At 52.9% G+C, this 21,828-nt stretch overlaps 1 protein-coding gene across 1 annotated transcript in view; it reads right to left on the bottom strand.

Annotated features, from left to right (window-relative positions):
• Positions 1-8,291: 8,291 nt before the first annotated feature.
• Positions 8,292-21,828, bottom strand: part of LOC141955232 (hydrocephalus-inducing protein homolog) — a 96,328-nt gene continuing 82,791 nt past the window's right edge. Inside the window, 20 exon segments of the mRNA XM_074895151.1 lie at positions 8,292-8,437; positions 8,658-8,842; positions 9,022-9,236; positions 9,643-9,846; positions 10,323-10,937; positions 11,688-11,847; positions 12,823-12,964; positions 13,443-13,626; positions 13,922-14,070; positions 14,517-14,732; positions 15,858-16,031; positions 16,657-16,824; positions 17,488-17,510; positions 17,512-17,662; positions 17,825-17,993; positions 18,212-18,451; positions 19,536-19,685; positions 20,079-20,270; positions 20,383-20,510; positions 21,336-21,472. Of these exon segments, the coding sequence (XP_074751252.1) occupies positions 8,292-8,437; positions 8,658-8,842; positions 9,022-9,236; positions 9,643-9,846; positions 10,323-10,937; positions 11,688-11,847; positions 12,823-12,964; positions 13,443-13,626; positions 13,922-14,070; positions 14,517-14,732; positions 15,858-16,031; positions 16,657-16,824; positions 17,488-17,510; positions 17,512-17,662; positions 17,825-17,993; positions 18,212-18,451; positions 19,536-19,685; positions 20,079-20,270; positions 20,383-20,510; positions 21,336-21,472 (3,748 nt within the window).

Below are 21,828 nucleotides of genomic sequence, written 5' to 3'. Positions count from 1 at the left end.
TAAAAAATCTGTCGAGCTGACAGGCATTTTAGATACTGGTGCAGATGTGACCGTAATATCTGTGAGCAGACTGGCTGTTGGCTCCGGTAACTCAAATGCTTTTCAGGGTTGGTGTCATGCTGTAACAATTCAAAGCAAGGATCTCATTCATGTAAGAGGCCCAGAAAGCTGGGTAGCAAATATTCATCCATTTATATTGGAAACCCCTATTACGTTTTGGGGTTGTGACTGTATGACTCAATGGGGAACTCCAACTGGATCAAATTTGTCTTAATCACCACTGCAGCACAACCCCCCCTGAAACCCACCCTGAAACTCACCTGGAAAATGGAATCACCGGTGTGGGTGGGTCAGTGGCCCTTGCCAAGGAAAAAGTCATGCCACCTTAATGACTTAATTCAGGGATGATTAAGTTTCTTATTTTAAAGAAAAGTGGTAAATAGTGACTTTTACATGATCTCCAGCATATTAATGATACCACACAGGATAAAAATACTTTACAACCATGAATGCCCTCCTCAACGATGATTACCTGAAACTGGCATCTTGTAGTAATTGATCTAAAGGATTGATTTCTTTTATCATTCCCTTGCATCCGAACGATGCACCTACAATTACCTTTTCTATTCCCACTATTGATGTTAGTGAACCTGCAAAACAATACCACTGCATTATTTTACCATAAGACATAAAAGTCCCACCAGGTCCCCCAAGCTGTTACATATCATTATATGGATGACATCCTTACAGCAGCAGTAACACAGGAGATCATGGAAAAGGCTCTGGCTTTAACCAAGCACTCACTATCTCAAATGGTGTTGCAAATACCGCTTGAAAAGGTACAGATATCATCACCAGGCAGTACCTGGGCTGAAGGATTTGTGAACAGACTATTGTCCTGCAACAGCTTAAACTTAAAACTGATGTTAAGACTTTAAAAAAGATTTACAGAAACTGTTAGGAACCATAAATTGGATACAGCTGTGTGGGCCTAACTCATGATGATCTGCATAGCTTGTTTGATATTTTATGAAAAGATCCTTCACTGACATCACCCAGAGTACTTACAGAGAAAGCAAAACAAGATCTCCACCGTATAGCTAACGCCATCTCAAACAGACAAGCATCGCAGGTACACTGCATTCCCCCACGGGACAAGCCACCGTAGAAAGAGCACGCCAAACTTTGAAAGCACTTTTGCAAAAACAAAAAGGGAGAGAGATCTTGGCTCCAGGGCAGCCATATGCTCCGCTGTTTCAGTGGGATGAAAAACACATGCCTTTTTTCCACCAGAATGCCAGAGCAAAATCAAAACCAGTTTTCTTTGTCAAGGCATCAGGCTAAAGACATCACTGCAACTTGCCCTGAATACCAGACAGACTCCATCTCCTCAGCAGGGAAGTGGTGTCGACCCTTGGGGACTCACCTCCTCAGAATTATGCCAATCTGATGTCACTCACTCCGCTGCATTTGAAATGTTAAAATATGTACATGTGTCTGCTGATGCCTGTTCTGGAGCACTGTTTGCATCCTGCCATACAGTGGGGAGTCAAGCACCTGACCAGCATTCCCCACTCACCGACCGGTCAGGCCATGGTGGAGCATACATCTAGCAAGCTAAAGCGTCTGTTACAACAACAACAAAAGGGGGAAGATGCAAGATACCAGATCAACAAGAGGTCCAGAGCAAGTCTCAAGTGTTAACAAAAAACTTAGAAAGTAGTAACTGAGGAGGACCATATCTTTTAATAACCTGGGGAAGAGGTTATGCTTGTGTCTCCACAGGTCTCAGTCTCCAATGGTCACCAGCAAGGTGTGTGCAACCACACCTGAGGGTGAGAGGCAGCCAGCACTCAGGATCCAGCTGTGGGTGCTGTGAGTGCCCCTGTGCTGACAGTTTGTGGTCTCTTCGACTGGTCATTTAAGCAGAATATCTGGGTAATGTTTGCTACTGCAGCAGAACAAACTACACTACAGTTGCCAATTCTTTTAAGAGAAGATGCTGACAGTAATTGCAACTCCTTAATGAGATATCTAGGTTTACTAGTCACTAGTGAAAGATGTAGTTTAGATGAAATGCAGTTATTAATAAGGATGAAATGCTGTAAGAATGTGTGTATTCAACTTTCTTTGTTTAGCAATATTAAGAATTAAGAGCTCAAGTGTTTAACCTTATTAGAAACTCCCTTGGTTTCCCCCTGGAGTGCTGGCCAGGCTCTGGGTGGAACCCAACGGGAGGATGAAATCAGATGTTCCCGCTCAAAGAAAACTGCCAGTTATTTTGGCCTGTTGATTTAGAGGCCAGACCTGCTTGCAGCGACGTTGGATGCCTCACCTACGGATGGACGCATCACGTAGGGTTTCCAGTTTGTGAGGAAGGGCACTCTGAATTCTCGCTGCATCCGGGGTTCCCCAGCGATTGCAGATCTGAATGTTAGTACTTCTATTAAGTGTGCTATTCCGTACTTTCCTTACTGTTTATTTTGTAGTATTTAGTCATATCTCTTATTTATCAGTACTGAAATTAGCCTACTCTTTTAACTAGTAATTGTAACTGCTGTACTGTTTCAGCCTTCTGTGGAACTATTGTAAGTATGCTGTGTTTTTGAAGTTTGTCTAACCTTTAATTGATACAGCTCTCAAACAAGTCTTGCAGGTGCCGTTGCAAAAACCGAGAAAGGGGAGATCTGGGAGGCATCGGCCTTACACAGCCTCTGACAAACAGCTAGGCTTTGATGAAGAGCAGGCCTCAGAAGATAGATAAGAAACTGCTGAGCTGTGCCAAGGTGGCAGGGAAAAATCAATCAGGACAGCAGGCATTTTGCCTGGGCTTAGCAACTGCTGCCGACCCATCTCAGACCTGTTTGATTGGAGTTAGAGCTGAGAGGCTCTCTTCCCCCAGTAGCTGGGAATAGCATGCGAGGTCAGGCCTGGGGATGTATATAGTTTGGTGGACAAAAAGCCGATCTGACACATGGTTGGTATCATCAGACAGTCTGGCTGGGATGGCAAACCCGTGCCTTTAGCCTGGGCTTGTCAAAATACCAACAAGGCCGCCTTTGTTACCACAGTCGCTGTTGTAGCGGACCTCATAGGACGCCTACGCAACATGACCCTTCAACACTTTGGGAAGGAACCTGACACAATACTCATCCCCTGGAAGCAGCAAGTGTGGGACGACATGGTTACACGTTCGGAAGACTTACAACGTGCCATCTTTGACTTTCCAGGGTCCATGACAACTGGAAAGGGTCTACAATGGGTTACACACCTGAAGACACTTCAGCTACAACTTACACTACCTCTAGTCATGCGCCCTCTTAACGGTACAACATACCTTACAGATGCCTCATCGCAATCACAAACAGCTGCAGTCGTATGGAAAGCTGAAGGATATTGGGAAAAGAGGTTGTGGACTCAGACTAATAAATCAGTACAATGGTTGGAAGCCAAAGCGGTCCAGACGGCACTCCAGCAGGAAACAGAGAATCCAATTAATATTGTTACAGACTCTCTCTATGTTTATAAACTTGTACACAAAATGGTAACCGTAGGATTTGTGCAGACGGAAGTATCGACTTTGCTTTATGACGCTCTACAACAACACGTAGGACAGGCCTTTCTTACACATGTGAACAGTCACCAATCCTTACCTGGTCCGATTATAGAAGGCAATCATAAGGCTGACCAGGCGGCACGGGGTGTATGGTCACTAGATGCTGCAAAGCATTTACACGCCTTTCTACACCTCGGAGCAAAAGCCTTAGCAAAAACATGTCATATTTCTCTGTCACAGGCAAAAAACATAGTGGCACTTTGTCCCTACTGTCAAAAGGGCCCACTGTGGGAAGCAGGGGTCAATCCAAGGGGTATCTCCCCCAATCAGATATGGCAAACTGACATAACAGAATTTGACCTATTAAAACCAAATAAATACCTCATAGTAACCATTCACACCTTGAGTTCTACAATATTAGCCACGATGGCTTGCAAACAAACAGCCAGACACATTATTGCTCATTGGGAGGGCGTCATCGCCTTATTAGGGAAGCCACAAGAGATTAAAACAGATAACGGCCCTTGTTTCATCGCGAGACGTACGAAAGAATGGTGTGCGTTATGGGACGTCAAGTTAGTACACGGCCTTCCTTACAGCAGTCAAGAGCAAGCAATAGTGGAACGTGCGCATCGCACCCTAAAATCCAAACTACAACAGCTTGGGGAGGGGGAAGGTCATAAGGGGACAATACCCATAGACCGGCAACAGACTTTACTGTCCCGCGCCCTTTATGCTTTAAATCATTTTGTAGAGGCGACGAGTCCACGCCTGCCCTGTGGAAACACTTTATGCCAACCCAGGAGACAAAAAACTATCCTTTGGTTCAGGTCAAGGAACCGGGAGCGATAGAGTGGGAATCAGGCTGGTCACTGAGAGTGTTTGGGCGTGGGTATGCAGCAGTGGAAAAAGATGGTTTAATTAAATGGATACCTGCCCGATGTATAAAACCTGAAATAACCATTTCTTCTTAAAGTTTTTGCAGATTTTCTGTGGCTTTTGGCTACTTGGATCTTCTGCTAGACGAACCATCTCGCCCAGACCCAACATATGGGCAAGCACTACAGAGAAGCATACAGCAGCTGTGGTTAATACAGAGAAAGAATGGAAAAAAAACCCAACACCAAAAAAACCAACACCAAAAAACCCACCCTTGCACATGAAGAAATAGAACAACAAGTCTTCAATTATTTCAAATATAGCTATATAGCATGGGGAGGGGGAAGTGTAGGGAGAGGCGCTCGGAAGATCTCACGATGTACAGAAAGAATAGGGAAGTAAAGATCTCGCGATGTACGGGAAGGCATATATAAAGCAATTGTGCAGTTAATAAATCGAACAAGAAGCAACCACCATATTGGCATCTGTGCTTTTGTTCCCGCGAAGGTCATAATCTCCTGCATGGATTAGCTGTGATCTGAGCGCCACACCTCTGCGGATTGGCAGATAGAAAAAGACAGCTAATACCCCTACCTCAACACAGGACTACTGCAGCTGGAATATTTTTGGATTGCAGAGAGACAAAGCTCCTGCTTAAGGAAAAAGATTAAAAAAAAAAAAAAAAAGAAAAAAAAAGGCAGGGTGTCATGGAATGCTGTTTTGACTGAATATCACCTAAGGCCCAAGCCCTCTACTCATGTTGTTGGATAAATGAGATTGTCTTTGTTATTTGATTTCTCTATCTCGATACTGAATTTCACACCTCCTATCTTATTTTATTGAATCTGATGGAGAACCAAAACTTGCTGGTTTTAACTTTGCTGGTATAGCTGCTGCTACGATTTGGGAATAATTTTTTGAGGGGTGATATTAATGCATATTAAAAGACAAACCTGTGCTGGATATTAGATGACTGAACTCCAGTAAGATTTAATTCCCATTTCTACCATTCTGCTACTTCTTATTAAACTTGAAATAGTTCTCAGATTTTATTTTTCTATTGAGTCTACCAACAGGAGAGTACAATCAGTACTATAAAAGTGTGTTCTGGAATGTAAGCATTCAGTTTCTGCCCGAACTACCACGACAGGTGATTTACCATTCCACTGAGAACATTCTTGTCTCACTACAGACAGGGCAGTTTGCAGAAACCGAGGCAGGAACAAGGGAGGCACAATCTTTCGTGGCAATATCCTGGGCTTAATTTAAATTACTTCAGCAGATAATGGTCAGTGCTGGCAGTTTTTTCTCAACTAAGTAATCCGACATCACCTCCGTGAATGGGAGGAGTGGGGCGTAGCCAATGCACAGCAGCCCTTTCATTTACCGAGGTATGACTTTGTTTGCAGAGAATATGCCCTGGGGCGGTGGCAGGAGGGAGGAAGAGGAGCCACTTCTAGGAGCTTGGGTCTTCTGCTTTGATTAGGTCACAGCTACAAATAGATTTAGGACTCAGCCATGCTCAGCATTTTGCTCCTACTCGTACACAATGCTTTTAGAAATAAAAAATTAAAAAATGGAATGTGGAATTAAGGTGGTTGATTTAAATGACAGCAGAAACCAAAAAATTACAGATCTCATAGTCCAGCAGCTCCTTAAAGGAGTCTTAAACATCAAAAAGCAAGAAAAACCCTTGCGGGACAACATCCCACCCAAGAGGAGGAAGATGGTGGAGCAACGGGTGGGAAAACACTCCAAAACCCCGCGGGAGGCGAAGCCGGACAGGCACAGCGTGGCGGCAGGCAGCAGCAGGCAGCAGCAAGCGGAGAGCATCCGATGCCGACCACGTGCCCGGCAAGCGAGCCAGAACCTGAGGGACACCACGGACAGAGTGCCGCCGCCCCCCGACCCCTTCCGACAGGCGGGCAGAGAAGACGTGGAGCCGGATCCCCGCCGCACGCAGCCTGCGCCCGCCCGCCCCAGCCCCAGCCCTCTCCCATCTCTCTGTTTCTCACTTCATTAAAGGTTCGATGTGCGTTTCACAGCGCCTCTGCCTGGGCTCATCCCTGCAGCGGGAGGCGGGGGGCCAATGCAGCCCCTGACCCGTGTGTAGATCTGACCCTCCACCGCTTCACCCACTGCATGAGGAACCCCCTATGACTCTGGGTGGAGATGCTGAATCAGAACATTAGTTCCCAGACTCACGGTTAACGAACTAGAAAGAGCTCTCAAAAATCCATCTGCTCCCATGGAAGCAGGAAAATTCTTCTTTAGCTTTGAGAGCAGGACAAAACCTTCTGGGACTCGATACGCTCACGCTGCACAAACCCCCTGTTACACCAGTGTTACAAATCTCGACAAATCGAACACCATGTCCCGGGCCATTTCCAACCATTTAAAAACGCTACATCAAATCGCCATAGCTCCTGGGGGATTTTCACTTTCTGGCCTGTTTAGGTGGACACCATCCTTAAATTTTGCCCTGGTTTGAGCCCAGAGGGCAACTGCGCACCACGCAGCCGCTCACTCACCCCTTCCCCGCAGAGCTGGGAAGGAGAAATGAAGCAAAGAGCTCAGGAAGGGAGATAATGACAGAGAGGGGTGGCTCGAGCACCCATGAGTCAGGGCAAAAGACAGACTTGTTAGGGGAAGAAAACAGGAATAGCACCTGAATTCAAACACTAACAATGCTTAACAGACACAGTGGGACAGTGAAAAGCGTTATGTTACCACAGTTAAAAACCCCTCGCCCCACCCCCCCCCCCCCCCCGGATAACGTCCTTGGCTCCATGCCATGCAGCTGCCGCCACAGCCCGATCAGTTTTTAACTGTTTCAGGAATTCCTGTACCAGTCGCCATGCAGTTGAAGATGACACAGCGATGGTGTTCTTCCTTACGGCCGCCTCGAATAAGGCGCTCCCTGCCCCTTTCCATATTTCCAGATCAAGAGCAGACCGTGCATCAGCAGGGACCCCATTCCTTTTGCACCAGATAAGCAAAGTGCGCAGGGCTTTCCCCTCGTCAGAGGGAGGTGGCAGCAGAGGGCTCCACGATGGGAGGTGGAGGGGGCACTGCCTGAGGGGCTTTCTGCTCATTCCGTCTTTGTGGAGGAAACAACTCATCTTGTGCTTCCTCATCAGAGTCCTCACACAATCCCCTCGCCCTCAACCGCGTCTACGTTTGGGACGGGCTCCCCCCGCTAGGTCCATATCTTGACCTCTCGCCACCAGGACCCGGCCCGAGGACACCCCTGGATTATAAGGTGTTTCCCCTGAGCTTGCTTTCTCCGCCTTAAAGTCTTTTAAAGTCTCTTTTAAAAACCTCCAGGTTGTAAGGAGGTTGGTTGCATTCTTATTACCGCGAGAGGCACACTCCAGCAGTTTCTGTCCCAGTTCTTCCCATTTGCTCACACTAAATGCAGTGGCAGTGCCAGCTTCATACCCTTGCGCTTTGATTCACGACAACATTTTTTGGAGCGCTACATCATCCAATTTGACTCCCCTGCGCTGAAGCACCAACTTCCACATTGTCAGAATCATACCCTCCTCCTTAGAGAGGATGGCACCCATCGCTTTGTTCCCAGCCGCTCACCTGGACGGTGTCAAATTCCAAAAGGTTGTCGGGACTGTGCAGCTCTCCCCGCCGCTGCGCTTGGCTGGGCTCCATCTCCGCAGCTCTTCCTGCCGCCGTTATTTATTTCCTCGGTGTTGGGATCACATCGGGGCCACCATTTGTCGTTGTTGAGATGGACACGACAAACACCGAATTGTGCAAAATGGCTACTTTATTGTTCCAACAAGCCTTTTAGTGACTTTATGCAGCGTTTGTGTCCATGTACGACTGGTTTTGGTGGAGACTAACAGTTCACAGCTGGATGCCCTCTTCTCTGTTGCAGCCTCGATGACCTTCCTCTCCTTGCGGTCAGGCAGTTCTGGTCTGGCAGTTCCTTGATCTTCTCAGCTCTTCTCGGGACTTTCACGTCTCTTAAGGGTACGTGGTTATCTGCTCAAAGTCAGTATCAAACTTACATTCTGATCCCTCAGACCAGCCCAGGTCTCCCATAGTACCAGTACTGGTTCCCAGCTCCAAGCACGGGAAGAGACACTGGGCGGCTCAGGCAGCATGCTCTGCCCGAGCCAGAAGGTCGCTGGGGCACAAGGGGCAGCCCTGGCTCTGAGTTCAGGGAGGAGCAGTGTGGGAGGCTCCCATGCCCCAGCCTTACCGTGGGGGTCCTGGCTGATGGTGGGATACAGGCAGGTACCCCTGCAGTGCACCTGGTACTGTCGGTTTGTCCCCAGCACCTCAAAATGCAGCGTCTGATCAAACTGCCCCGGCACCGTGGAGCTGAACTGGACCTTCAGTTCCACCTCGCCGTGGGCAGGCACTATCCACCGGCAGCTGCTCAGCCTGGCAATGAAAGAGGAGGCTTCAGACATTGCTAACGAGCAAACGAGAGAAGGAGGCGGCTCACGGACTCGCCATCCCGTGGAGGCCCCGGCAGAGGGTCCCTGAGGGGCTGGGGACGATGGACCCCGCTGGCAAGATGGACGTGAAGCAGAGGGATCACCTCCTCCCTCACGGCTCACCTGACGGATCTCCCCGGGGATGGGGCCGTGTCCATGTCGCTTTGGTGTGCCCCGGGGCGCTGCGTGGGTGCTCCCGTGCCCGGTGCCTGGAGACCTCTCCTGCCTGGAGACCTCGCCCGGCTGGAGCTCCGCTTCCTCCTCACAGCCTCCGGCCTGCCCGCGGCTTTCTCCTTCCCCGACTGGCCCCTGCTTGGCGTGACCTGCTCCTCTGACACCTTCACACCAAGGCAGAGAGGAAAGGGAGAGAGGTGAGACCTGCCCTGAGACACCCCCATCCCAGAGAGAAAGCTGCAGGTTTGTTAACAGACGGGAGAGAGAATAAACCACCAACCACCTCTGCCCATGGATTTGGTCTTCCTTATGGGACTTTGTTTTGCCTACAACACCCCTCCTTGCCCAGGACCCTCTCCTCAAGGGAAGTTGAAGGGTTTAGCTGATTTTTTTTTCCTCTCATCTTACAGAACTGCCCCATGTTTCAAGCAGAGCTGTCTCTTTCAGACAGACAGGAGGGATGCCTGCAGACATGGGGCCCTGTCATGTCTTCACTGCCCTTCCACAGCGATCCTTTTCCATTCCACCCGCCCCCCATGCCCCCACCCAGCCTGGACCCTGCCCTGGCACCTCCACTGCAGGCACATCCAAGAGACTTCTGGTGTTCTTCTTTTCTTCTTCTGCAGTGGCACCTTCAGGCACGACAAAGGCGAAGTGCTCGAGGGCTTCTCCTGCTGCAGGGACCATCCGCTTCTCCGGGTAGCGGATCACGGAGTAGAAAGCCGTAGGTGGAATGGGAGGCCCCGAGGGACCCAGTCCCAAGTCATCCAGGATCTAAAGCATAAGAGAAAACCCTGTTTATGCTCCCGTCGCCTTCATCCTCACACTCCCTGAAAGACACTGAGCTTTTGGCAATGTTTTTTTTTTATGTAGATGGAGTACAGTGATTTTTTATGCCCAGCAGGGTGGGCAGGCTCCAGAGCAGTGCCAGGACCTACAAGTGGGACCTAGAGAGAAATCTGAGTGACTCGGCTGAAGGAAACAATGACCAGGAGCTGCCCTGCCCTGGGACCATTTTAAGTGATTTCCAGACTGGGAAACTCTCTGAACAGAGAGGATGAGAGCCCCCCGCTCTTCTGCCCGACCTGAGGGATGGCAAGAACTTCCCCAGCCACGTGGCTGCTGTGAAGCCATCGTGGAACATCATCAGTGGCCTGGACAAGGCTCTGTGCTGTTGTCACCTGGCGGGACACAATGCACCAGGGCCTAGACCATGGCAGGCTCAGCATCTGAGCCTCACAGGGCTTTACCTGCTCTGCCGCTGGCAGCTTGCCACTCTCCAGGATCGCCCTCGTCACATCTGCAGAGCTCAGCACCTGGATGTCCAGGCAGGGCACCCCAACGTCCTGGCCTCTGGATGACCCTTCTGCACCTTCCCCTTCCAGCCCAGATAACTTGGAGTCCTCAAGAGCCTTCAGTTTTTCCAGACGCTCCTTCTCCAGCCTCTCCTGGTGCTCCTTCTCTCTGTCCTTTCGGCTCCTGCAACGGCGCTGGCCTTGGACTTGCTGCTGTACCACCTCCTGGTTCAGAGGGGACAGCAGGATACCCTGAGCCCTGTCCCAGGATGACAAAATATGTGTGACATCCTTCTGCGATGCCTCGTAGATCTTGAACCTCAGGGCCAAGTTCTCGCTGTCACTCTGCGCCTCGGTTTTAGTTTCTCCCTGTTCCGGGTCCGCAGGTTGTACAACCTCTGCTGAGCAGACATCTGCCAGGGGAGCCTCGCTCTGCTTTTTCTTATCTTCCTTGTCACTTGCAAGAGAGTCCGGGTGCTCCTTTGCAGATCCCTTCCTCTCTCCCCCCTCGGTGACTTCGGACAGGTTGCCAAGGGATGCTCTGGTGTTTCTGGTGGATGCGTTCGTATTCTGGGCAGGAGGAGCAGGAAAAAGCGGTGAGCATTTCCAAGCACCAACTCAAATGCTGTAGGACAGCGGCGATCTTTGCAATAGCACCCCATGTCTCATCTGAGGCTTGTGCTAGGTGCTCTACAAATCCCAATTCAGAGCGCAGCTGGTACCCAGTTGAGCTCAACTGAAACTAAACTCCCCAGCGTCAGACTGATGAGGAGTCCTGCAAACCAGCTGAGAAACAAAACAGCTTCCCCGACCCAAACTTAAGACACCTCCTTACTCCTGTGCAGTCCTCCGGGCACGTTTCTGGTGTGCTGAGCATCCATCCCTATGTCTGACTGACACTTTGGGAAGTCTGGCTGCTAATGAATACCTAGAGGGCCTGGTGGTATCTCCTGCCAGACAGGTAGCAAAAGACACCACATCCCTGGCGGGTCAGGGCTCAGAGGTGTAAGTCACATGCAGAACGGGGACAAATGCTGGACTAAAACTATCTAGGGCTCGGAGTTATGTGAAGCCATGACTCAAAGGCAGCATGACCCTAGAAGAGCAGCTCTACCCAACAAACCCAGCCAAAAATAGCCCTGGCGAAGCAGCAGCAGGATCAAACACTGGCTGCTGTTTCCCAGCACAGCCCCGTGTGTTACCGACGGCCAGGTGCTCATCCCCAGCACTGCGGGTGGCTGCTGGCTGCGCCAGGAATGGTTCGGCTCAGCAGGAGGGGCCCCAGGGCTTTTACTCATCTCTATAAACACAACCACCCACCTGCCCGACTCCAGGCTGGCTTTTCTTCCTTGCAGCATTATCTTTCCCAGGCTTTCTCTTGGCCCACTTAGATGACTTCTTCAGATCTTCTTCCTCCCTCAAGTGTTCTAGCTCCCACCGGTGCTTTTCCTCAAGCTCTTGAGCCAGCCGCTCCATCTCCCTTCAGCAAGACAAACAAAACATCCCCAAGAGTCACTGCCAGAAATCTGGGCTCGTTGCAATCCCAGCTGGTCCCGCACTTCATTCACTGACCCTGAGGCCAGGCACAACCGTTAGACCAGCTCTGTGGACTTCCCTCAACCTGGGGAGGCTGGGACATCCAAAGTGAGGGAAGGCGGGAGGGGACCTCCAGGGCCAGCCAAATCTAGGCTTTGCTGTCACAAGGTCTAAATTGCATTACTTCTCCAGTAAGGTCCACCTGGACACCTCCAGCAATGCTGCCAAAGACTGGCTGATCCAGGGAAACAAACTTCAGCTGGGGCTGAAAGAAGTGCTGACACACAGGCTCGCTTTAAGCAAGTCCCTCCCCAAGTTTCAGGCAGGAGTTAAGAGAGCCATAAGCTTATCCTGTGTATCCTCCTGAACAGGGCTGCTTTGCGGGATCAGAGCTTCCCCCAGGCTCACCTGCTGCTGCAGCTGAAGCTGAGCCTAGGAGAAACCAGCTTTATGGCTGGTGTCACTCAGTAAAGGAAAACCCTGGGAGCTCAGCAGTGCAAGGGCCTCACCTACACCAGGACTGGGATCTAAACCAAGCCAGCACAGCTGTGCCTCACACCAACCCACACCACAACCCCTCTGGTTTGGAGAAGAAGGGCGATGAAGAAGATGAGAATGAACATCATTAACTAGAGACACCTGTAAGCACAGTGGCAAGGCAAGCACAGAGCCCAGCTCCCTGCAGCCTGTGTCCAAGCCGAAGGGCTCACCACTAAAGCGGAGAGAGGATGTTCTCATCTCACCGGAGGAAGGTGCCTCCTCTGCTGGGAACCAGGGAGGTGGAACTGGCAGTCCTTGTGCTGCTGGTAATTAATGCTTTTGGCCTTGGTAACCCCTCTGAGCTCAACCAAGGTCTCCGGAGCAGGGAAACCCTTTGGGGACGCTATCCTGGGGAGGCACCCATAGAAGGCTTACAGACCTCTTCTTCCTCTCACGCTTGACTTGCAGTATACTGTTATCAAACTGAATTTTCTCCTCCTCGGTGAGGGCATCATACTCGTCCTCGTCCATCTCCCAGAGGCGGGCTTTCTCCCTCCTGGCAGCTTCTTCCCGCTCCCGTCCTTCAGCACAGACCAGAGGAGAAACCGTCAGTGCCTGCAAGCAGAGCTTGCTGCTCTGGGTGAGCTGCCAGGATTCACAACTCTGTCCCGACCCAGCCTATCATCCTGCCAGGAGATACTGGCGAGCTCACATCCCCGCTTCAAAATTCAGACAAGCCCCCAAACTATCGCTGCTCAGTGAGTTCCCGTGCCTTGCCTGGCTCACACGCCCCAGCGCCGTGGACGGCTGGCCGGTGGTTAGTTATTGAGCCACAGCAGCTTACACTTGTGCCCAAGCTTTAATGTTAGAGACTGAGGTCAGCCTCAGCATTGCTGTATTTTAAGCAACTGTGAGCTGAGTGCTGGCTACACCGAGGCAGAAGGTGGAAGGATTAATAAAAACCCCTCTTACAAGTTCTGCTGGTAACCCAGATACACACGGGTAAGGTTGAAGGCTTGAGAGAGAACATGTCAGAGTTACGGAGACGAAGAGTCTCACCTTCCTGCTCTTTTGCGGCCATCTCCCTGGCTTTCCAAGAAGCATAATCCTGGAACAGGTTCACAAAATAGATGTAAGGCCGATTTCTGACAGCTTTGAGCAGGCAGAGGAGAGCAGACGCCGTGCTGCGTGCAAAGAGGGTCTCCAGGCCATCAAACACCACTCCCTGGTAGCAGTCGCTCAGCTGCAGATAAAGCCAAAAAGGAAGAGAAAGTCAGCTGTCACACGCATTGGGCTCTCAGCCAGTCACTAAAGCCTGTCGTCAGAGATCACCAGCCATCCCAGCTCCAAGTGCAGCAGCTCAGACAAGCTCTGATCTTCTCCCGCGCTCTGCCAGCTCATGGCATCTGCAGCTTCACCCACGGATCCCTGCACGCAGCCCAGGACTCCTCCAAGAGCAGGCACAGCCCTCCTCCTCCTCTCTGAATTGTACCTCGCTGCCTGTCTCTCCCTAGCAAGAACACCCCCACCCCACGTACCTGCAGCCTGTCAGAGAGGATGGCCACCAGCAGGTCCTCGGGCAGCACGCAGCTCCTAAAGCCCAGCTCTTCTGATGTGCTGCTACCGATGCTCAGCGATCGCTGCGCAGGAAAGCAAGGACGGGGAGAGAGGTGAGAACTTGATGAGCCTTGCAATGTTGAACGCCACCAGAAAAATCAACCGCTTTGGAAACCCCCAAACAATTCCAGCTGCTGAGCTTGGAGCTGGGGTTTCTCACTAGCAGGAGACTAGAACAAAACTGCAGGCCAGCAGCTCCGGGGGAGCACGCTGGAGGGTGCGTGCGTGGCCAGCAGAGACCCAAGCTCGCAAGCCCCCAGCGCAGCATACAGCAGCTTTGCCCACGGCTGCAGTCACATTAGCCAGGACTGCACTTTGCCAACAAACGGCTGAGATGCCGTAGAATGTTTCTGCCAGGGTTTCATTCCCAGCCCGAGCCATGCCCAGCCTGCCCAGCTGGCTCTCTGCACTACAGACCCCCGCACCAGGCTCTGGGTGACGCAGAGCCTCCACTGGAAGCGGCCCCTTCACTTCTCAGAGGCAACAGAAAGGTCCCAGGCATCAACCAGTGCAGGCCGTGCTTCACCTGGGAGCCTGTCAGATCCATCAGATGCTGCTTCTGGGATCGGGCTGTGGGGCCATCCCTCTTCTCACCTGCTGCAGCGCTCACCTGGCCTCGGGAGCTGACGGACTGCCGGCTGACTTTGTCCACAGAGCTGGACCGGCTCGTCTCTAGGCTGCGCTTGGCCTTGGCGTGGAACTGCTTGCCGAGGGACTCATCTTCGTTGTGACCTGCGGAGGGGACAGACGCTCAGTGGGGAGCAAGCAGGCACCTTCCACCCCAACGGACACAGCCCTGCGCCCTGGCAGGGACACGGCCCTCGTCCCCCAGCCTGCCGGGCACTAGCAGCACCCATCTCCAGAAGCAGCTCCTGCCCTGCTTCTCTTTTTAGCATGGTAAAGCACACCACCTGATACTGGATTTTAAAGCCAGAGAGTTTTTAAGGCACAGCTCCACATCCCTCCTCACAAATGTGCACGCAGGTGACGCCGCACAGTAGCTCCCCTATGGATCAAGCCAAGGCTCCATCCTCCAGGAGCATCATTTCTGTACCTTGCGCCCATCCTGCACTCTCACGTGGAGACGGTAACATGCGGCCCTGCCCCAGCTGCATCCCCATCTCCACTGGAGCCAAATCCTCCGCATGGGCTAACCCCACCTGGGGCCCAGACCCTTCTTCCTTCCGCCAGCTCCCAACCCAACCAGGTTCAAAGCTGAGCAATGCAAAACTTCCCCCACCAGAACCAGGGTCTGGCCTCACCCTGCAGAGCTCGGGGCACCAACTGCCCAACCAGGTTTTCTAAAAGTCTCTGGTCTCAGGTGCAGAACAGCACCACATGCACGAGCTGTGTGACCTGACAGCGTGTATAGGGAAACCTCTGGAGAAAAGAGTCTCATCTGAAACTCTGGGAGGTTATTCTTCCCTTCCTCTCATGTTTCTGAAGCCACACTCAAAGTCAGTTGTCTAGTGCTTCACGAGCAGCTTCAGAGGGCTTCTTCCTTGTTCAAGTGGGCATCAGTTCTGCCTGATGGCCACGAGGAGTCAGCTGGATTCAGCTTTGAGGAAATGTAAAAAAACCCTGAGAAAAATTCAGGTGTGCTTCACCACTCCTAGGAAAAGGAGTATGTGCTGAGAAGCCCAGAGGCAGTAAAAGTGCCCCTGTCTGAGCCCCTAAAACAGATTATTTTCTTTACTAACATGAAATGCTTTATGAAATGGCTTTGCATTTCTGCACGCTGCACCCATGTTCCCTAAGAGACCCAAGGGCTGTCAGACTCCCTCTCTGGAGCAAGCAGAAGCGGACGGTCAGGGTGGGTTTCTGAAGCGCTGCTCTGGGTCCAGCGTGTCTCCTTACCGGCACCCTCTGCCTCCTTGCAGCTCTGCTCGATGGCAGCCCCGATGCACAGCTCCCGGGCGCGCAGCCCTGCCGAGCTGCTCCTGTCCGAGATGGCTTCTGTCACCACGGCGTCGATGGACAAGCAGGCAGCGCCGTAGTATTTGGACAGGGCAACCGCTGCCGCTGTCTTTCCTTGAGAGAGAGGAAGACTGCTTGGTGACACTTGCACGTGAAGCGTTTTCAGGGACAGGCTCTAGAAAGTCCCCAGACAGGATTTCAAAGTTTCAAGGACAGTGGGAAATCAAGTGCCCCTTTAGGGGAGACCACGAGGGAGGGAGCTGAGCACGGCTGGAAGCGTTGTCCTCTAGAGCCAGGCGGATCACCTCCACCTCACACCCAGCTGAGCGTTTTGTCCCTCGTGGGGACCTCAACCCTGGGCCAGGACGTTGTTTCGAGCCCGGTCCCGCCACCCCTGCGCTGGCCGGCGCTGCCTCAGGCAACGTCTGGGCACAGGCTGGGGGTCAGTGTGGGCGAGGGACCGCGCCCATGAGGCAACCTGGGCACTAGGCACCGTGCTCCCACCAAGCAACGGGGACACGGCCACCCTGTGTGGGGGGAGGATAGCCTGGCTCTGTGGACACGGGGCGAGCCACAGCACTTGCCCCAGCTGGTGAAGGCCTGGGACCATTTCATGTACCAGCAGGGCTGTGGCTTACCTCGCTTCGCTTCAAGTGGTCAACCAAGCAGCACGGCCCACCAGGACGTGTCTCTCCTGCTCCCCCCGCCCTCCTTGCAGCCACGGGCTCAGCTCACCTACCTGTCAGGGGTGCCCCATGGACGATGAGGACGATCCCTCTGCGGTCTCGGGCCGCGCGCCCCTCTGCAGAGATATCGATGCCAAGGTGGCGGGCGATGGCCCTATGCACAGGGCTGTCGGTCACTTCTCCCGCGGCCGCCCTGCTGCTGGTGACGCTCTGCCCATGCTCTGCTGTGCGGAACCAGATAGAAAAGTCAGCCTCCTGCCTACCTATGACCCTGATCATCCTCCCCATCCCCTCAGATCCTGGGAGAGAAGACTCTGCTGAAACCAACACCACACCGAGGTCTCACCATGCCCCTCCTTTAGGCTTGTGCAGATCAGGGTCTGCCCTAGGTGGTGGTCAAGGTGCCTCTTCAGAGTATAGGAAATGGGCTGGCAGAAAGAGGAAAGAACAAGCCTTTGGCAATACCTAACAGGACTGGGCCAAATGTCCCGTCACCTGTCAACGTGGTCCCAGGTCCTGCTGAGTAAGGGGCGGACAGGCAGAACCAGGCATTTTACACTGTCCCAAGGGAGAGGCTCCATTTGCACATTGAGCGATTATCCAAAAGCTGGATGCTTTAGGAATATTACTCCAGGAGATGTAGCTGGGCTCTGAATTCATCATAACACATTTGCAAAGAGCTCCCACCTTTGCCCTTAGGAGGTCACCAAAAGCCATCTCGGCTTGCAGTGTCACGCAGGACAGAGAGCGCGCTGCCCTGCCTAGGAAAGGGAACAGCATCACCCTGATCCCAGCAGCTCCTGGGGCAAAAAGGTGCTCATTTGGCAAAACTGGGGAGAACCTCTCTGGCCTCTCACTTGTCCCTGTCCTGTCTGCAACAATACCCATCCCCTGTCTTTTCTCAACACCTTCCCTCTCCTCTGTGTTCAGATTTAGAGTCCACCTCGTTGGACTGGCTTTCATCAAACACGGAGGAGAAAACGAATGAGCTCTGGGATGAGACAGCGTGAATGACCCCAGCAGAGGACTTTCTTCCTTGATCTGACAGAGACTGGACATCTTCAAAGTTTGCGTGTTACAAGGCACAGACTTTCCCGCTGGAATTCCTCCACCAAGCTGGGGAATGGGTGGCTGCTGAAAGCCTGGGCTTCCCGTGGAGAGCTCAGGGTGTGCGGGCTGGACTCCCCGCTGTGTCCACACTCAGGACAGCCAATGCCAAACCCTCACCGTTGTCCTGGCCTGCTGGTTCCCCAGTCTTGGACTCCTCATCCTGCAGCCTCTTCTGCTCCTGATAGTACTCCAGCACCTCTGGGGGCAGCTTCTCACCCGGGGCACGTGGAGGCAGCAATAAGGTGTTACGGCAGTCATAATCTTTAAGCATCTGCAGGACCTGTGCATGTAGGGAAGAGAAGACACATGCAGGACGTGTTTCTAACAACACGGACTATCCAGGCCCCTCCACAGTCTGCCAGCAGAGCTGGCTAACCCTGAAATGCCACCAGGCTTTGCCCTGGGAACTGTCTCCATCTCCCTGGCACGAACCCGGGAACGCTGGAGCACTGTGAAGCTACGGGAGCGTGCACATGGGGACCAGAGCTTCCCTCTCACCTGCTCCTCAGCAAGGTACTGCTGGTCGAATTCCAGCGAGTAAAACTCGATGGGGAACTCGCATGGGTTCTTCACCACCACCGTCCCCTCTGCTCCACGGCTGTGCGGCAGCAACGGTCCCAGCTCGAGCACTGGGGGGCTGAACTCCAGCTGTGGCTCCAGCCCACGCCCCGAGACCTGCAGCTGGAGGTTCTGGCTGCTCTGGCAAACAGTAATCTTCATCTCACTTCTGTAGGACTTCTGAAAAGAGAGAGGCACAGAAAGCTCCTCCATGAAGTCCCAAGTGACAGGGCCTCAAATTCAACTCTTTCCCCAGGGCAGGGGTGTCACCAGTACCTCTAAGGGGAATGGAAAACAGATGTTTACTTCCAGCAGGGGCTACAGCATCTGCATGCTGGCTCTGAGGAACTGGGATGAATCCTAATGTGAAGTCTAACTGGCTATTTTGGTGTCAGATGAATCTAAAACGCACTATCAGATGTTTTCACCTAGTCACAAGGGAGTGTGATGCTCATGAGAAAGGTCCTGAGGGTTATGTTGCCCAGACACAGTCCTGGCACTGCTGCATCAGGCAAACATCAGCTCGATGAATGAGGCAGGTGAGCTCTCACTGGCTAGAAATAAGGGTCGACTTCTCTGCTCAGTGTTTGGCTCTGGTCAATGCCAGACACAAGATGGTTACACCTCTACAGCAATTAAAACATCCCTGGGACTGTTCCCAGGCACGGAAGCACCTGTGTCCATCCTGTTACCCACTGCCAGTTTCCAAGCCACGGTGGCCACAGGCAAACTGCCTTTGGGAACGCCCCGTCATTGCAGCTGACTCCCAGAGTGCCTGGGAACGCGCAGGCAGGCTGAGCCAGAGCCACAGGGACTGCTGGCAGCAACCACTCCAGGCGACTGTCCTGCCGTGCCCAGGAAGGTGCCCGGTGGCTGTTTTGCCTGCTGGTACCAGCAGCAGGACTTGCCTAGACTGGCCCTTGCAGGGTTATCCCCTGTGAGCGTGCCAGCTGCTCTGCACCAGGGCGCTGCAGCCTCAAACAGGCGCCTGCAAGGGGGAGACGAGGGCAAACAGGCAGATTTCCCCCCATGCACCAAGAGGCAGCCAGCCCAGCGTGCCCTGATGCTCTCTGAGCAAGCTCCCCAGGGGGATTTCAAAGCCCCTCTCAGAAGAGTGTGCTGCAGGGGAAACTGAGGCACAGTGGGTACAGGGCTTGCAGAAAGCTCTCTGTGGAGGCAGACGCCGTCTCCTCCTCCCCGTGCTGGGCTCTCGTTACCACACTGTCCTGCCAGATCTCCTGGGGGTGACACTCGCCCATCTCACCTCTTCAGTGGGCGAAAACCTCACTCGGACGTGGCATCGCTGTCCCGGAGCGAGGGTTCCAGCCGAGGGCAGCGCCTCGAAGACACACGGCTGGGCTTTCAACTTCTGGGGCACCTTCTGACGCAGCCCCGCTGGACAATGCTTGTCCACCTGAGCACAGAAAACAATTGTGTGAGGTCTCCTCGGTCTGCGAGGACAGACCCTTGGTCCCCGCAGTGCTCTGAGACACCGTCACGGTGCTGAGGGCACCCACAGCCAAACCAGCCGAGGCCACCCCTGGCCTGAACTGGAGGGAAAACACGTCGGCAGGGCAGGCAGATGGGGAGGCACCGTCCTCAGAAGAGGAGGAGCGGGGGAAGGTGGCAGAGAAGTGAAGCACCAGCTAATGCCCAGGTCCAGGTGAGCCAGCCTTGCTCTGTACCTCCAAAGCTTCCTCAGACGAGCTGCAGCCCAAGTGCTCACACAGCCACAGGGCAGAAAGGGCAAGAGAGGCAAAGAAAACCCAACCGAGAAGGTACGTGTTACACATGGTCTGTGCTTTACCTTCTTAACAGGCTCATTTATAGTGATGAGCCAGTTACAGGGGACCTGGACCTGATTGTGGAGCTGGATGGTTTCCTCCTGGCACTGCCCACACTGCAGAGTGGAGAACTCCAGCCTGTCCCTGGAGACGCAGACGGCTGGCATGGCCACGCTGGCACGGAGGCGGACGTGGAACGTGGGGCCTCCTGCTACCTAGGGAAGGACAGAGCATCCAGCTGAGAGCCCCGGTGACATCTGCTGCTGTCCCCGACCTGCCCCGAGAGGTGCACGGGCACAGCGGGGCGAGGAAGCACGCCGCAGGTACCTTGATGGGCAGGAGCACGTCCACCTCTCCCAGCGGCAGGTTGGCACTCTGTGGGTCAAAGCACACTTCAAATGTCTTGCTCTCGCAGCAGGGCAGGTGCTTCACGCGGTCCAGCTCCACACTGAAACCTTGAACAGACGAAAATAAAGCAGCTGAGATACACAATCGACATGAACGTGTCACAAGCACGTTAAGGCCGTATGTCCTGGCTGGCAGCTCTGTGAAGTTCCCCTTTGTACCTGTGGAGAAGACTGCCACTCCTTCTCCCTTGTCACCGCACAAGGAGAAAGGGTTTTCACAGCCAGAATCCAAGACCCACATGGTAAAAAGGAAACATCTCAGTTGAGGAGCTCCAGCCATTCCTTCACTAGGGATCCCAGGGAAGGATGCCCAGACCTCTCCAGAGGAGAATTTCCAACTAAGATTCCCCCATGCCATGGTGCTCTCTGAAAAACGATTTAGAGGAGGCACCTGATCACCCTTCAGACACGGCGAGGCACCGTCACGGCCTGTTTCGGAAGCCTGTTTTGATACAACAGAGGACCTCACAGGCTGTCTCCTCACTAAAGGCTGAACAGAAGTGCTATGGCATGATGAACTTTAAACAAAGCACTTCCAAACCACAAAGGGTCCATCTGTTTGCAACACAAGCTCACGGAGTGCCCATCAGACGATGCTCATGGTAGCCAAGAGCAGAAGATGCTGAGAGGTGACCAAGGTGATCAGCCCACCCAGCCCCTGCAGGGAAGCGTTAGGGCAGGCCCAGGCGGGCCGGGTCTCTGAGTGCTGCTGGCCTGGAGAACTCAGGCTCTAAAGCACCAGGCAGCGGGTCCCAAGGAGGAAAAAGTTATACATACAAGCACTCATAAAACCTCCCTCTATCCAGTGGCTTAAGCTAAACTGTCAGAGACAGCTCCTTCGAGCCCACGTGAAGGCTCTCCAGCACTGGTTACCTGTGTCACGCAGGACCTGTCTGTCAGCGTAGAAGGACACAGGGAACTGCCCGGTGTTGGTGATCCTCACGACGTGCATGGGGGTGTTACCGAGAATCACGTACCCAAAGTCCAGGAGGTACTCGGGCAGCTCAGCTCTGAAAGGAGGAGTAAGGACAATCCTTAAACCACAGCCTGGCTGCATTTCCAAGAGCATGGAAGATGCAAATAAAATATTTCTGGATTCACTGTTGTAAAAACTCAACTCAAGACCATGAAATCCAAGGCCTGACCACCTGGTAATAAGACTTTGGTAAGTCACGAGGAGCATAGGACCTAGGTTTTATCAGCTACCAGTGGGGCCTTAAAATAAAATTAGTTTAAAATGAATTATCATTTATCACAGCTCCTCTGCTACGGGAAGCCACTGTAGGTAAGTCCAGTGGACCTCCACCGGTCTCAGTGAAACTGCTATGCCCCATGTGCAGCCCCAGCCTGAAAGTGCTTCAGGACC

The sequence above is a fragment of the Athene noctua genome, unplaced genomic scaffold, assembly GCF_965140245.1.
Source record: "Athene noctua unplaced genomic scaffold, bAthNoc1.hap1.1 HAP1_HAP1_scaffold_146, whole genome shotgun sequence".
Taxonomy (NCBI): domain Eukaryota; kingdom Metazoa; phylum Chordata; class Aves; order Strigiformes; family Strigidae; genus Athene; species Athene noctua.
Note: the sequence above shows the minus strand (reverse complement) of the source record. Positions and strands in the feature narration are given on the sequence as shown.